This window comes from Lepus europaeus, chromosome 16 (assembly GCF_033115175.1).
Source record: "Lepus europaeus isolate LE1 chromosome 16, mLepTim1.pri, whole genome shotgun sequence".
Lineage (NCBI taxonomy): Eukaryota > Metazoa > Chordata > Mammalia > Lagomorpha > Leporidae > Lepus > Lepus europaeus.
In genome coordinates, this window is record NC_084842.1 from 70,868,826 (window position 1) to 70,886,023 (window position 17,198).

Sequence of the window (17,198 nt, forward strand, 5' to 3'; positions counted from 1 at the left end):
TCCAGTTCTGTTTGCCTTCAGGGCCTGACCAGCACTGGACATTGTCACAGCAGGTACTGAATTGCTCATTTGCCTTCTAACTCTGTCGCACACTGGAATGCAAGGCCCCCAAGGCCAGGATCCTCCTTGGTTTGGTTTGGGTGCCTGGTGTGGTGCCCACGTACAGTAGGCGTGCAGTCATGTCCATGATTGCAGAAGGGGATAGAGATTTGGTGCAATAGCACACAGTGACCACGTGCTGACACCCTCACACAGTAAGGAGCCTGCCAGGGTTGGGTGACCGTCCCCCTTCCCTGGGCCTCGGCCTACACACCACCGCTTCCTGAGTGGAACCCTGTTGGGCCGGCTCCGCCATTGGATTTTTGTTTGTACTCCACAGGGATGCAGCCTTTGGAGAGGGTGTCTGTGACGCCTTGGCCTGGGTCATTCCTTTCACTTCTGACATCCCGCCTTGCCCACCACCAACTTCCATGTCTTCCTAGAGAAGTGGTTCCCACACTGCCATAGCCAGCTCAAGTTCCCACTCTTCAGCCACCCCTGCCTTGCAGATTTTCAAAAAATTTTTCCCAATTGGAAAAATATAGGACATTTGTCTTTTGAGAACTGGCTTATTTCACTAAACATAATAGTTTCCAGTTGCATCCATTTTGTTGCAAAAGGCAGAATTTCATTCTTTTTTACAGCTGAGTAGTATTTCATATGTGTATATACCACATTTCCTTTATCCAGTCATCAGTTGTTGGTTATCTGGGTTGATTCCAAATCTTAGCCTTTGTGAATTGAGCTACAATAAACTTGGGAGTATAGATAACTCTCTCATATGTTGATTTCATTTCATTTGGATAAATTCCCAGGAATGGGATAACTGGGTCATAATGTAGATCTATTTTCAGATCTCTGTGGAATCTTCATACTGTCTTCCACAGTGGCTGTACTAGCTTACATTCCCACCAATGGTGGATTAGGGTACCTTTTTCCCACATCCTTGCTAGCATTGTTTTTTGATTTCTGTATGAGAGCCATTCTAACTGGGATGAGGTGAAACTTCATTGTAGTTTTTATTTATTTCCCTCATAACTAGTGATCTTGAGCATTTTTTCATGTGTCTGTTGGCCATTTGAATTTTATCCTTTGAAAAACGCCTGTTCATGTCTTTTGCCCATTTCTTAACTGGATTGTTTGTTTTGTTATTGTTGAGTTTCTTGAGCTCTTTGTAGATTCTGGATATTAATTTGTGATCAGTTTCATAGTTTGCAGATACTTTCTCCCATTCTGTCAGTTGCCTCTTCACTTTGTTGAGTGTTTCCTTTCCAGTGTGGAGAAGGTTCTCAGATTCATGTAATCCCATTTGTCTATTTTGGCTTTGATTGCCTGTGCTTCGGGGGTCTTTTCCAAGCAGTATTTGCCTATGTCAGTGTCTTATAGAGTTTCCCCAATGTTTCCCTCTAGTAATTTGATGGTATCAGGTGGTAGATTTAGATCCTTGATGGCTTTTTTGTTTTATTGTGAGTAAGCCACATAGGATGAAGGATTGCAAATCAGGTCTTTTGATGAGTTTTGTCTCTGCTTTGTAACTGAATGTCAAACTGATAAGTTTTTTCTTCCTCAAAACTGTGCTTAAAAACACCTGTACCACCAGCCTCTTCAAGTTTTTTTTTTTTAAGATTTATTTTATTTATTTGAAAGACAGAGTTACAGAGAGAGGTAGAGACACAGAGAGAGGTCCTCCATTCATTGGTTCACTCCTCAGGTGGCCACAACGGCCAGAGCTGTGCTGATCCGAAGCCAGGAGCCAGGAGCTTCTTCTGGGCCTCCCACGTGGGTGCAGGGGCCCAAGGACTTGGGCCATCTTCCACTGCTATCCTAGGCCACTGTGGCTGGGGGTCTCGGACTCTAATAAAGCTTTTAAATCTCAAAAAAAAAAAAAAATTTAGATCTTTGATCCATTTAGAGTTGATTTTTGTATAAGGTGTATGGTAGGGGTCTAGTTTCATATTTCTGCATACAGAGATCCAATTTTCCCAGCACCATTTGTTAAAGAGACTGTCCTTGCTCCAGGGATTGATTTAAGCTCCTGTGTCAAAGGTTAGTGGTTGTAGATGCGTGGGTTGATTTCTCTTCTGTTTCGTTGGTCTACATGTCTATTTTTGTGCCAGTAGCAGGCTGTTTTGATTAGAACTGTCTTGTAGTATGTCTTGAAATCTGGAATTGTGTGATGCCTCCAGCTTTGTTTTGTTGCATAAGACTGTTTTAGCTGTTTGGGGTCTTGTGTGTCCAAACAAATTTTAGCATGGTTTCTTCTAGATCTGAGAATGTTGCTGGTGTTTTGATTGGGATCGCATTGAATCTGTAAATTGCTTTCGGTAGTATAGACATTTTGATTTTAATTTGATATTAATTCTTCTAATCCATGAACATAGAAGATTCTTCAATTTTTTTGTTTCTTCTTTTATTCCTTTTTAAAAATATTTTGTAATTTCCATTGTAGAACTCTTTCACTTCCCTCTTCGGTCAAATTTATTCCAAAGTATTGAAATTTTTTTATGTGTTTTCCCTGATCTGTGCTAACTAATACAGTACAAAAAAATGTGATGTATGTGAGCAAAATTGACATTTTGGGGTTTGATTATTATTCACATACCTTGTCTGTTCTCTTAAAGAACAGAGGTGTTTTACTACTTACTGTTTGTTGAATTCTTTACTTAGTGAAGGGTTAATCTTATGATTATAAAATAAACTGAAAGTATGTCATTGTAAGAATCAAAATTTACGGCCGGCGCCGTGGCTTAACAGGCTAATCCTCCGCCTTGCGGCGCGGCACACGGGGTTCTAGTCCCAGTTGGGGCGCCGGATTCTGTCCTGGTTGCCCCTCTTCCAGGCCAGCTCTCTGCTATGGCCTGGGAAGGCAGTGGAGGATGGCCCAAGTGCTTGGGCCCTGCACCCCATGGGAGACCAGGAGAAGCACCTGGCTCCTGCCATCGGATCAGCGAGATGCACTGGCTGCAGCGGCCATTGGAGGGTGAACCAACGGCAAAAAGGAAGACCTTTCTCTCTGTCTCTCTCTCTCTCACTATCCACTCTGCCTGTCAAAAAAAAAAAAAAAAAAAAAAAAGAATCAAAATTTAAAGACTAAGGAAGGAAGGAGGAGGGAGGGTAGGCAATATCACTATGCTCCTAAGTCTGTGTATATGAAAAGCATGAAAATTGTTCAGCTTATATAAATAAAAAATTATTAAAAAGAAAAGGAAAAAAATTTTGCAATCAGAAGTTAGCTCTCTACTTGTGACCTCCTGGAGCCTCTGTGGGTTCCCCTGTGTCCTAGTAAAAGCAGACACACAGGTGTTGAGCACTTACTATGTTTGCTTGTGTTAATTAGAAGCTCTGTAGGCTGAAAGGTGAGCCTTTTTGAAGAGTTATTTTGTTTATTTGAGAGGCAGAATGATAGGTAGAGAGAGAGGGCCAGCTTCCATCTGCTGGTTCTCTCTCCAGATTGGCACAACAGCCAGGGCTGGGCCAGGCTAAAGCCATCTGGATCTCTCACCTGGGTACAGGGACCCAACCACCTGGGCCATCTTCTGCTGCTTTTCTCAGGTGCATTGCAAGGGAGCTGGATGGGAAATGGAGCAGCTGAGGCTGGAACCAGTGCTTGGATAGGTGATGCCGGCATCGCAGGTGATGGTTTAACCCGCTGTGCCACGGTGCTGTGCCACCCCACCATGCCATCCTCTCTTGAAGGCGGTCCCGTGGGAGGTGAACATGGCTGGCAGTGGTGACAGCTGTTTCCACCCCAAACACGCACAAAGTGCTTGCCGTGGGTATTCTCTAGATCTGCCCAGCACTCTGCTGTCAAATTCAGAGAGGAGGAAGCTGACTCAGAGAGGCGTAGGGACTTTTCTGAGGTCACACAGCCAGCACAGAGCAAACCCACACTCGCCCACCAGGCTGCACTGCTGGGTTGGGGCGTGAAACTCTGTGAATCTATTGCAGGTCCTTCAGCGGGGGTGGGGGTGGGGGTGGAAGGGGTGGGGGGTGAGCTACTGGGAAGCCACCCTGTGTGTGTTAGGTGCTCCGCTGGCTTTGTCACAGAGGAGGCAACATTTGAATGGGGACTTGAGGGACCATTGGGGGTTTCAGGCAGAAAAGGAAAGGTGTCCAGGTGGGAGGGCAGGCGTGAGTGGTAGCCCAGCGGATGGCCACGCAGCGGGGGCTGTAGCTCATCCTCCGTGGCGGCTCGGGTTGCTGGCAAGGGCCCACCTGCAGCATGGCCTTGAGAAGGGTTCTGAGGCTGGGCCCGCCCCCGATGGGAAGGAGTGCCCTGTGCCACGTGCAGGACCCTGAGCCGGCAGCGCACCGGCTGTGCTTTTGTTCACGTAGAAGTCGGGTGTGGTGGCGCAGTTCAGGAGACAGGACTGGAAGGAGCGCAGGGCCACTCTGCAGGCTCTTGACCGTCATTCCAGGGAGTGTGGAACCTCCTCCCGCCGTGTCCACCTTCACGGATGTTTCCCTCAACGTCCCTGTTAGGCAGGGCACCCTCCAGAGAACGCGGCCACTTCCTTCTCCAGTTCCATTTCCTCGCATTAAGACGTCATTCTCATCGTCACGTCTGATGGATTGGCCCTATGACTTCGCAGAACAAAATTCCATTACCACAGACTGATCGACAGTTAAGTTTAGGGGCGGAGCTGGGCTTGACTTATCTTTCTGAAAAAGAAAAAGAAAAAACATTTGATGCCATGCAGTGCCATGATGATGCTTGGCGTAATTATAAGCTATATATTTGGAACTTTAAAAAAAAAAAAAAAACAACAGACCTAGTTTCTTTTTTTTCCCCCAGTTAATCATGGTAGTCTGAATTTTTCCGTAATAACACTAATTAATGCCTGGTGTCTGTATTACCCTTTTCAAATTTTCAAAACACTTTTTCCTTGCACGTTGTCTCCTTTAATCCTCCCAATAATCCCGTGGGAGAGCCAGTCTTATTCTCCCCTAACGAAAAGGCAAAGGCAGACAGAGGCAGTTTACTTAACTGGATTGCAAACTTCTTGATTCCGTCAACTTTGCTGTGCCGCCTCTGAAATATGCTAATACAGTCCTAACCCAGCTTCTAAATTAGGAGGAACACTTTTTTTACAGTTGAATTTTTATCGATGTGAATCATGCTGTCTCCTTCACCCACTGGACTTGGTCTCTTTGAAGCGAATTGAGCTGCACTGAGCAGCCTTGGAGGGCTGCGGGGTGGGGGTGGACGGGTGGGGGGTGCTGGAATGTGGCTGTGCCTCCTCCCCCTGCATGGGAATGCTCAGAGCCTCTCTCTCTTCCTTCCTCCCCCCCTTCCTTCCTCTCTCTCTTCTTCCTTCCTTTCGTTTCTTTCTTAAGCAGGGAAAATAGTACATGCACCTGGTTAAAAAAAATCCAAGCATCCAAAGGTATGGAGGAAAGAGTAGGTTACCAACCACCCCAATCTTCTGGCCTTTTTCCCAGAAGCAAACTCAGTAAGTTTCTCTTTTTTAAAAAAGATGCATTTTTGTTTCTTTAAAAGGCACAGTTACAGAAAGAGAGAGAGAAAAGAGAGATCTTCCATCTGCTGGTTCATCCGAATGGTTGAAACGGCTAGGGCTGGGTCGGGCCAAAGCCAGGAGTCAGGAGCCTCTTCTGAATCTCCCACGGAGTACAGGAACCCAAGCACGTGGGCCGTCTTCCACTGCTTTCCCTGGAGCATTAACAGGGAGCAGGATCGGAAGTGGAGCAGCCAGGACTCGAACCAGCGCCCATGTGGGATGCTGGTGTTGCAGGCCATGGCTTTACCTGCTATGCCACAGCGCCGGCCTCAGTAATGGACTCTTGTGTCTCCTTCCAGAAACTTCTCAGCACACAGAAGCATTTAGCTTAGCCCGTTCTGTTTGTGCACAGCTGAGAGGAGATGGGAAACTGCCCTGTGTTCACCCAACATGCTTGCGGTCCTCCTCTGTCAGCTCGTATGCCTGCTTTTCTTTCTTTCTTTCTTTTCTTTTCTTTTTTTTTTTTTTTGACAGGCAGAGTGGACAGTGAGAGAGAGAGAGACAGAGAGAAAGGTCTTCCTTTTGCCGTTGGTTCACCCTCCAATGGCCGCTGCGGCCGGCGCACCGCGCTGATCCGATGGCAGGAGCCAGGTGCTTCTCCTGGTCTCCCATGGAGTGCAGCAACCAAGCACTTGGGCCATCCTCCACTGCACTCCCTGGCCACAGCAGAGAGCTGGCCTGGAAGAGGGGCAACCGGGACAGGATCGGTGCCCCGACCGGGACTAGAACCCGGTGTGCTGGCGCCGCAAGGCGGAGGATTAGCCTAGTGAGCCGCGGCGCCGGCCTCGTATGCCTGCTTTTCAACAACTCCTTAACACCCCAGTGCCCGCAGTCCGCGATGCCTTTGACCTGTCTTCTGCTGGTCGCTTCCAGTCTTGTTTCTAACAACAAGGCTTTGCTGAACATCCTCGCACAGAGGTCTTTGGGCACACAGAAAAGTGTGTTTGCAGGATACATGACCGTAGTGCAATCCATTTTCTTCTCAAGACTGCTGGCATTGAATATTCCACGGGCTTCCTTAGTAACTCTCTTCACTGCCTCGTATCCTTTTTGGGGGAAGTTCTGACCTACATCGTCTCTGCCAGAAAATAGAGTTTTTATTCTCAGGCTTTGGCTTTACAGAAAATAGAGCCCCCGCCCACCACCGCTGCTGCGTGCCTGTGTGTGGAGAGCGTTGCTGGTCACCTGCACCCCGCCTTTGTTCCTCCACGTGCCATTTGCAGACTCCCACTTTGGGTGACTCCTTGCCTTGGCCGTCTCCACCTCCTGCACACGTGGGTGGAGCTCCCAGGGGCATCCTCGTTGGTGCGTTTGTAGCACGTTCCCAGTAGGGCTTTGTCATCGCTCCCAAGAGCAAGGTGTCTGTGTCAGGGCTCTGACCACTCGGCTGAACTGGCGAGGGGGCTGCATTGTCTCTCCAATGCCACCCTGACCCAGGGCTGTTCCTCAAAGTGTTTAACATCCAGCGGAGGGCATTGGACTTAGGGCTTCAGATGCCTATGTCCAACGTTGGAGTGTCCGACTCTGGCTCCTGACACCGCTTCCAGTCATTGCAGACCCTGGGAGGCAGCAGCAATGGCTCAAGTTAGTTGCGTGGCTGCCACCTACATGGGAGAGACCTGGCTTGAGTTCCCAGCTCCTGGCTCCAGTGCTATCCCAGCCGCAGCTGTGGTGGGCATTTGGGGAGCTGTCTGTCTCTGTCTCCCATAAACAAGCAAAACAACTTAACAACCAGCAAGAAGGTAGGGTCCCTTACTCAGCATCACCGGGCGCTAGCCTTAGTGCTGAAGCAGGGTGGTGCTCGGCTGTTCTTACCCTGAAGGAGTGGCCTGGGTGGGTGGTGGGACCTTGCCCGTTCAGGCCATGTCAGTGACCTGACCAACTACAGAGACAGTGCAGTGTTTTAACAGTCAGGATAGCCGTGCAGGAGCATGAGTGCCGGACGTCAGCTGCAGGTCTCTCTGGAAGGTTTTATGAGATGCAGGGAGGTTAATAAAAAGTCCATTGGTTTGTTGCTGGGCCTCTTACCAGCTAATAGCCTTCCACAAGACATTTACACTTCTCATCTCAGAGTGAAGGCCTTGGTACCGTATGATGTTCAACGCCTCTGCTTGCTCTAAATGTCCAGAAAGAAGCAAAACAGTCAACGGGGCGGGTGGCGGTGGGTTTCAAACATGAACCTTTTTTTTTTTTACATTCATGTCTGAATGATGTTGTTAAAACAAAACCCTAACCTCTTCATTCGAGATAAGCCAAAGAAATGGATTTGGGGGAAGGATTTGGAAGACGGAGGCAATTTTGTGGCTTGTGCAGGGTAAGACACATTCAAGAACCAAGGAAGGGGCTGGCAAGAAAGGGAGACGCATGAGAATCCTGACTGGCCACAGCCGTATCTGTCAGTCATTCACCAGTGTTACAGGGTCCCTGTCAAGTGCTGGGCACTATTATTATAAGGCCCTGGGGATGGAAGAATAAGTGAAATAGGGCCCTACCCTCATGCGGCTTACATCCTCGGGGAAACTGAGCAAAACCCTACCCCTTGTCAGACCTTAGTTTTCTTGCCTGTAAGTTCTTTAACGGTGATGACACTGGTTCAGTTCCTCCCATTGCACTGCCATTGACAGACATCAGTAATCAATCCTTGCACTCCAGGCAGCAGCAATCAATTACTTGAAAATAAAAGTAGGTCTATGTGGTAGCATGGGTTGGATAAGTTTTAAAATCCTTTCCTGCTCCAAAATTTCATTCTTAATTATTTCTAGTTATAATGGAAAGACAATAATATACTAAGGGAAAACTACAGTAAAACTCCAAATTATAGGACTATTGAAGCTACCGATTTTACAGGAAAACGACTGTTTCTTTGGTTTTGTGGGTTCAAAAGTACGTGTTTTTGTAAATTACTTAATCTCTTTGGTCGGAGAGTTCCCTCCAGCCTCTGTTGCTACAAGTTTTCTCTCATACTCTTCGACTGTTGGATAAGGAAGAGCTGATTCATCTTCATTTTTAACTCCTTTGCAAACCTTCCTAAAGCCTCTTTGTCCTGGAGTCGGGTTGGGCACAGTGGAATCGGTGTTTTGTGATAAATGTTTGCACCCTACACGGGTTAACCTGACGCTGACGGCGGTCACCAACAGAAAGCCCCCTGGGGCCCAGCATGGCCGTCTGCTCTCTCCTGGACTGCTCAGCACGGTGGGTGGCACACCAAGGCTGAGCTGGTCCCAAGCCCTGTGTTGAATTTCCTTTCCAGGCTCCGGAGCTCACTCCCACACTGTTTCCATGTCTGGCCCCTTCTCCATCCCGGTAACAGGCCCTTGTGTCCAGGGCACACAAACTGAGCTCAAACCGCATCAATGCAAACTCTGTAGTGTTTCTGTTGGAATCGATAACTCCACTTTTTGGGATTCCAAACGCATCTCTACAGCTAACAAAGCAGCTGCCCTGTGGACGTTGGGGGAAAGCTGTTATATTTCACACTATTAAATATATACCCAGTGGCCTGGTCATGTAAAAACTCATCTGAAGTTTTCTAAATGTAACTTGATCTAACGGGCCAGCGGTACCTCTCTCTATGATAAAATGTCTTTTCCCCTATGAGAGCTGGGATGTCCAATATCCTAGGCTGGGGTCCCCACAATTTGTGCCAAGACTGGAATTTGGTGATCTGCCCGGAAGCCAACTCTTCTCTCTCCACCAAGCCTGGGAAAATTGATTGTTTCCTAGATTAAATCAAGGGTGTTTATAAACCAAAGAGCAATCAAAGAAAGAGAAAAGTACCCTTATTCCTTAGTTAAGTGAATCCTTTTTTTTTCTTTGGTGGGGAAGACTATAAAAAACATAAAATTCATACTTAGCCTTATTTAAAGCTGCAAGTGTTAAATATTGATGACATAACTCAGTTCTCCCTTAGGATTTGTTGTGGGGGCTGGCGTTTGGGGCAGTGGTTGAGTTGCTGCAGGCGGAGGACTAACCTACTGTCCCACGGCGCCGTCCCTGAAACCTGAACTTAGCGCCTACTCCTTAGTCACTGTGTGAAGTCAGCCTCGGGCTTTGCGTCTGTGGAATGGGACTAATCCAAGGGTCGCTCTGACAACCGTGGAGACGGTGGTCTCTGCACAGTGCTCGCTGACTGTGGTGCCTGGCAGAGCGTCAGGGCTCACTGCGGCTGTGCTGGCTTGTTTAGGCTCTCTCGGTCCAAGGCGAGGCTGGTGTGATGTGGGAGCGGTGCTTTGCTGGAGTCACCGGAGGGAGCTGTTTTTGTTTGCAGACGCGGTTACCCTCCTGGAGTTTCCCTACGCCTCCAGCGGCGAGAACACGGGCATCGTGAAGAAGCTGCCCAGGTTTCGGAACCGTGAGCTGGAGGCCACCCGACGCCAGCGGCTGGATTACCCGGTGTAAGCGTGGGTTACAGGCGCGGGGGGCTGGGCCCTGCTCTCTCGTCTGAGGACCAGAGCAGGCTAGAACAAGAAGCGCCGAGAAGGGAGCACCTGCGGCAGGTGGTTCTGCAATGATGTCGAGATCTTCACGACTTAGATAGAATTTGTGGGCCTGGAAACCACAGGGCGGTCATGGATTGATCTTGGCGTTTCGCAAGCCCATCGGCCTTAGCTTCGTAAGTGGTCCCAGCCACCCCACGAGTGGACAGCGAGGCACTGAAGCCCGGGACCTCACAAGATTTCCAGCACAGCTAGCCCAAGTCAATCCGGGGCACAGCTTCCACTTTGCCTTTCCTGTCTTGCAGGATTGGATGAGCTGCTTGAAGTCTCCCAACTTCTGATCTCCTCCATTGCTTTCAGCAAAACCCATGTAGATGTATTTTTTTTTTCCTTTCCTTTTGCTGAATTGAAGATGCTGAAAATGGTGCCTGGCTCACCTCCGATCAGACGCGTTTAGCAGAGTGATTTAATTCTTGCCGTGCTGTTGGCTGAAGAGAGATCCTGAGTGGTTTGACGGAGCGTGTGTTCTTGCTAAGCTTCCTTGTAATAATTTCATGAGCTAGCTCGGCTGGGTGGGTCAGGAGGGAGCTGTGTGACACCATCTGTTTGTGGAGTGTCCCCTCGATTTCGAGGCCCTATTATAAAGCCCAGAATATTCTAAAGGACATGTTTGGGTATGTGCCCAAAGAGCCTGGGGCCATACTGCTTTAACCCAACCTGCGATTCCATTCCTGGTGCAAATGGAGAGAGACCCTGGGGCACTGGTTCTGACCTTGATCCGTGGTTCCCGTGCCAAGTGCAGTCATTCCTAGCTTCTCATCTTTGAACTGCTGGTCACTGGCACAGTGTGTGGCAAGAAGCAGGCATTGGACAAATAACTCCTGCATGATGGATGGATCGCCTGCCTTGGCTGAATATAGCCTAGTTTAAGTTGGTTAATGTTGTTTTGTCCTTACTCCACAGATTTCCAATGTACAAATTTTTTTTTTTTTTTCAACGAAAATAGCCGGAGCCCAGGAAAGAACTGATTAGATTAGTGGTTGTGTGTTGGCCCTCGAGAGTCAGGGTACCAGATAACCTAATGTGAGCATTAACATACTCACAGTATATATGTGTCCCAATTATCGCAGAGTGATGCCATTTGCAGATTATTACATTTTTTTGGTACCTTAGGGCTTTCATCTTTGAAAGAAACAAAATTGCTCCAAAAAAAACACTGTCCTTTTAATCATAGGAATTAGAATAGCTCTTATCAAGTCACCTCTTATTAATTTCTAGATTTTTATTCCACGTCTGACTTCAGAAGCCTTAATCAGGCATTCAAATGGCAGGCATGGGAGATCCTCAAAAGGCCCGGACCGCGGGTTTTCCATGCAAGGTGGCACGTCCCCCGGTCTTGTATGAGGAAGCCTGACTCCTGTCTTCCGCAGTTACTCTAACTAACCTCCTTTGTCTCAAAAAATCAAGCCTTGCGAGCCAATCTCCCAGGACGAACGCGAAGGCAAATTCATCCCTTCTTTGGAAAGAAAGCAATTTACTTGGGCATTGTTAACTGTAATTACCTGTTCTTGGATGATATCAATCTGCAGATTTTCTTCCCCCTCTCCCCCCTTGCCCTTACAGGTTTACTGTTTCATTGTGGCTTTATTTACTCCATTATTGCAAGGCCAATCTCTGTGGGATTCTCTACTTTGTGGATTCTAATGAGATGTACGGCACACCTTCTGTGTTTCTCACTGAAGAGGGTGAGTATGAAGTAGAACCTTGAAAGCGATCCTGTAATTTGCCTGTGTTCTATGGAGCACAGATAAAGATGGTGCTGTCAGAGCTCAGCAAGATTCAAGGGTGTTTATTCTCAAACCAGTGAGTGCCAATTGTCTGGTCATTGTAATCCTAGTTGACTGAAATATGTCATTCACTAGGATATGGGAGGGGAAGAAAGAGTTGTTCTTTCCATACAAACTGAAGTTGATTGGGGCACACGCAGTAAAGAGGGGCTACTGAAGAAATTGTTGTGGAATTAAGACAACTGTAGATCGGGAACTAATTGGAAGGACTCAAGATGGGTTTTTGGGCTCTGATTGCTACGCAAGTGTCTTTGTTTGCCTTTCATTTGGAGGAAACAGAAATTGGGTGTTGTTTACGCAGGCAGAACTGCGGGGAGCTAAATGCGGCCATCGAATTAAACTTTTTTCTGGAAGCTTCAAATGTCTTCTTTAGAATGGAGTGCTTGTCTAAATGGTTCTTTTTTAATTTTTTTTTTTTTTTTTTTGCTGTTGCTTTGTTTTTTTGTGTGTAATGGATTGTGATCTAGTCTAGTAGCTTCTCTGGACAGTTGTTGAAAAGGTGTAGCAACTCATTCACTCCTAGGTGTATTTAGTCCTTTTCATGAACTTTATTTTCCTTTTAGGCCATTTGCATATTCAAATGCATCTCATCAAGGGAGAAGACCTTGCTGTGAAAACCAAGTTCACCCTGCCTCTGAAGGAGTGGTTTCGGCTGGATATCTCTTTCAGCGGAGGCCAGGTATCGGTGTGCGGTGCTGTGAGCATTCCCATGGCAAGCTAAGCGGTGCAGCCAAATCTGCCAAAGCGAATTTGTGGTGAATGATGGACTCCTTGCAACGCTGCAGACTTTCACAGATGCAATTTTAAATCATCAGAATCCCCATCCCACTTAATTAACTTTTAAACTGCTTCCTTCGACTCTGTTGTGAGGAGTAAATACTGTAGCTGGCTCTGGAGCCGAAATTATCTGAGCAATTCGATCTCTCTCCCCTAGGGAGGGAGGCTGTGCGGTGATACATGTTAGACCAGCACTGGCCATGTTTGTGGTACTATCAGATCTACAACCTTTTTTTTTTTTTTTTTTTTTTTGACAAAATATATTGGCTAGTTCAGCCAAGAAACGGTTTGAGTGTTTTTGGCGTTTGCAACAATTGCTTGTGACTCATAATAACTAATAAGTATTAGTGATCATTCAGGTGCCAGGGAGGGGCTTTAGCTGCTTTGTGTTGTCAAACGTGGGACCCCACTGTTTCCCACCCTCCTGACCCCGAGTTTATGGATATCAACAGATCTGTTGTTATACCTGAAGACAGTTTCGCCTCTTGCTGTGTGAGAGTACTTCAAAAAGTTCACGGGAAATGGAACTACATGATCACCTTATTTTGGTGCAAAGAAAAAAAACTTGGAAATCCATGCAGAGGTCTTCAAGGCTCATGGAAAATGAATATGGAAAACTCGTGGGGGCAGGTCTGACTTAGTGGTTAACATGCTGCTTGGGGGACAACCTTGTCCCATATCAGAGGGCCTGGGTTCGAGTCCCGGCTTTCCTCCCATTCTGGTTTCCTACAGCAGGTGATGGCTCAGGTACCTGGGTCCCTGCCACTCACGAGGGAGACCTGGATTAAGTTCTTAGCTCCTGGCTTCAGCCTGCCCCTGTACTGACTTTTGCAGTCATTTGGAGCGTGAACTAATAGAAGGGAGATTCCTCTCTCTCTCTTAACTCTGTCTGTCTTTGCCTCTCAAATAAATAAAAGAATAAAAATTTTAAAAGTCTGTATACATAGATTTAAAAATGTTTCTGCACCAACATAAACAATTTTAAATTCCATTTTCCACAAAGTTCGCGAAGTGCCTTGTATGCTACCTTTTTCTGGCCACTGCGTTTTTTTTTCATCAGCTTTTCTTATTGATTTGTGGTTTTCCTGCAACAAAGCTGGAGGAGACAGCTGTGTGTGTCTTGTGCATTCGTTGATACGCAGTCTTCCCTTGGTGTTTAGTTTTATCACATTTCCTTTCTCTGAAAAGAAGAGAAACCAGGTCAGTCCTTGTTGCTTTCCTGAGAAAAGTCTGTGAAATGTTAGCTGAGATTTTTTTTTTAACGTTTGTTCCCTTAAAAATGTTCGGTGACATAGCTGGGGCCCACATGTCCGTGCCCATTAGCTCAGCGCTCCGTCACGGAGACAGGTATCACATCTTCAGGACCCAGTCACGGGGCTTATTTTGCACCTGCTGTATGCAAGGCGCCAGGCGGCCGTTCGCTTGTAGACTATTTATGGAAGCAGCATTAAGTATGGGAAGGGCTGTCATAAGGCAAGCTTAATTGCCAAATGATTCAGATCGATTTCGAGAGGGGGAGACGGCGTTTCGTGCCGGGCTGCTCAGGGCAGGTTTCACAGAGGAGGTTTCCACAGCTGAGCACAAAGCCGGAGGGAGAGGAGGGAGGGGGCCTCTCAGCACGTGCCTGGGAGTGGCACCCACACCAGCTTGACTGGGGCCTCAGTCCGTTTTGTGTTGCTCCACCAGGAAGCTGAGAAGTTCAAGGTCAAGTTGCAGGCATCTATTGAGGGCCATTTTGCTGCGTCATAACATGGCCAGGGCATCCCCCGGGTGAGAAAGTGAGAGCGTGCAAACTGGGTCTCTCTTCTTCTTTCTTAAAAAAATTTTTTTAAAGATTTATCTATTTATTCTTAAAAAAATTTTTTAAAGATTTATCTATTTATTTGAAAGTTGCAGAAAGAGAGCGAGAGAGAGATCTTCCATCCGCTGATTCATTCCCCAAATGGCTGCAACAGCCAGGCCTGAGCCAGGCCGAAGCCAGGAGCCCGGAGCTTCTTCTGAGTCTCCCACACAGGTGCAGGGGCCCAAGGATTGGGCCATGTTCTGTTGCTTTCCCAGGCCATAGCAGAGAACTGGATTGGAAATGGAGCAGCTGGGACTCAACTTGTCCCCCATACGGGATGCTGGTGTCGCAGGTGCTGGCTTAACCCGCCACAGTGCTCTCGCTTCTCTTTCTCTCCTTACAAAGCCATTAGTTCATGACATCATGGAATCGCCACTCAAATGACTTCATCTGACCCTGGTGACCTCTGCAAGGCCCTACCTGCAGGGGCCACCACGGGCTGATGTGGGGCTGAAGTTTCCAACCCGTGGTCTCTGGGGAATGTATTCAAACCGTAGCAACTGGAGTTGAAATTTACAGTGTGGGAAACAGATAGAGGGAAAAAAAGTCTGTAGGGCGAGCGTGCAGAGACTCTCCCCTGTCAGGAATCTCAGCTTCAACTTGCAAGGCATCATGGGAGGTTTCTGAGCAGCAGAATAAAAGTAGTCCTTTATTTAGAGATGGGTTGAATGGTGAGTTAAAGCAGGAGACAGGGGCCGGTGTGGTGGTACATCGGGGTAAGCCACCGCCTGGGATGCCAGCATCCCATATCTGAGTGTCGGTCCGCATCCAGGCTGCTTTGCATCCGATCCAGCTCCCTGCTAACACACCTGGGAAAGCAACAAAGGCTGGCCCAGCTCCTGAGGCCCCTGCACACGTGTCAAAGCCCTGGATGGGGTTCCTGGCCATGGCAGCTGTTTGAGGAGTGGCATACTGTATCAACTCACTGGGGAAGTCAGTAGGGCCCCTGCCATCCACAGGCTTGTACGGTGGTCAGACACGAGAATGGCCAACAACACTCTTGACAAAAGGATGCCCCCCTTAAAAGGACAGTGGGGATCCCCAGTGCCAAGGGAGGGAGACCAGCGGTGCGTGGAGAACACACTGCACCCGTCTTGCTTTTCCCCCTGAAGGCTCTCTCGTGGCATCCGAGCAGAATTCCAAAGCCTCCTTGTAGGATCACACGCACTTCCTTGTTTCTGCAAGCGACCAGCTTGTCAGCACAAATACATCAAATGAACCCGTGGCTTGGAGTTGGGAAGTAGATGAGACGCCCTGGCAGAAACTGCATGGCGGATGCTTTTAACCCCAGCAAGTTGCTTGAAGGCACTAAATGTATTAGGTCTTAAAATATGCACAGGACCGGGGAAGGGCTCTGTGGCTCGGCTGTTGAGTCGCTCGGTCACGGACTGTGTACGGAACATGGCGTGTGCAGGCGTCACTCACCACTGAGCTCCCTGTGTCTCTCCCAATGCAGATAGCAGTCACCACCAGCACCGGACCCGACCTGAAGAGCCACCATAACCAGACCATCAGGTAAGAGCGATTTTTCTTCTTGCTTGCTGGTGGCGGGGTGCGGGATCTTCAGACCTCAGTCCTCAGCTCAGTGTTCCTGCACACCTCCTCGTGCTGTGCGCTCTTCTCTGCCTATAGCCAGTCTTTGTACTTCAAAAAAAAAAGACCAAACATGCACAAACTCTCCCCATTTCCCCTGCAACCTTTTTTTTTTCTGAGCGAGAGACACTAGTTTTCTCTCTCCAGATCTCATTGCAAATTCTCGTTTTCATGGCATTCATAATTCATTTTCTTTGAAAATTATCTTCCATGAAGGATTCTGAAAAAAAAAATAAATCAAAGTATTAATGCTGCTTATTGAGAATGGTTGGTAGCTGTGGCCTCGTATAAAACATAAAAGCAGACAGTCTTGATATTTATGTTTATAATCGGGATTTGTGATGTGTACAGCTATTGATATTGGTGTAACTTTTCATCCTTATGTAACTGCTCTCTGGGAGAGTTGCAGAAACTGAGAACGAGGTCCCTTGCCTTGGGTTTCATAATTTTTTAATTTGCTTCTGCATCCATGTAGAATAGTGGGTTTGGTAGCGTCAGAACCACAGGACAACCTTCCTTGGGGATTTGGGATACTGTACCGTAGCTAGATGACTTATGCATAATAGAGTGTGGCAGAGTAATTGTAAAGATCGGACACAAAAATCACCAGCTTTGTATGCATAAGTTTTTTTAAAAAATATCATCCGTAACAAAAGGAAAACGAAAAGTGGCCAAGATGGGGCCATTCGCTCTACATTTTTTTTCCAACCATTTCTGTTCACCTTTAAGTCAGACTGAGTTCCCAAAGGCTTTGGACACACAGAACAACTCTTATTTGGCTACATGAAAGGATTCGTGTTTATAGGCAGGTAAAGAAGCGCTCGTGCCTCGCCGCCCTGCAAAGAGGAGGTGGGGCTGGAGTGGCCGCTGTGCCACACTCTGAGAACAGAGGACCTGCCCTAAGGAGTTCTGGGGTGGGGAGGGAACACAGGGAGGGCTCTGCAGAGAGCACTCTTGGCACCTGACGGGTGGCCCCGGGCTCGCCTCTGCAAAGCTCGGCAGTGGGAGAGCCTGAGGGTTCTCTTCACGGTGAGACGGCTTCAGGAATCTCCTCTGGCTCCTTGTTCTGTGAAGTAGGCTCAGGGAGGCCGGGGGCTTGTTTCGGGACACGAATCCTAGAGCAAGAGTTTCCCTCTTCTCCCCT

General features: G+C 47.7%; 1 protein-coding gene across 1 annotated transcript in view; it reads left to right on the forward strand.

Annotated features, from left to right (window-relative positions):
- Positions 1 to 17,198, forward strand: part of SEL1L3 (SEL1L family member 3) — a 108,178-nt gene that overhangs the window by 17,992 nt on the left and 72,988 nt on the right. The window contains exons 3-6 of the mRNA XM_062212862.1: positions 9,826 to 9,952; positions 11,618 to 11,739; positions 12,405 to 12,520; positions 15,918 to 15,976. Of these exons, the coding sequence (XP_062068846.1) occupies positions 9,826 to 9,952; positions 11,618 to 11,739; positions 12,405 to 12,520; positions 15,918 to 15,976 (424 nt within the window). The remainder of the gene's footprint in view (positions 1 to 9,825; positions 9,953 to 11,617; positions 11,740 to 12,404; positions 12,521 to 15,917; positions 15,977 to 17,198) is intronic.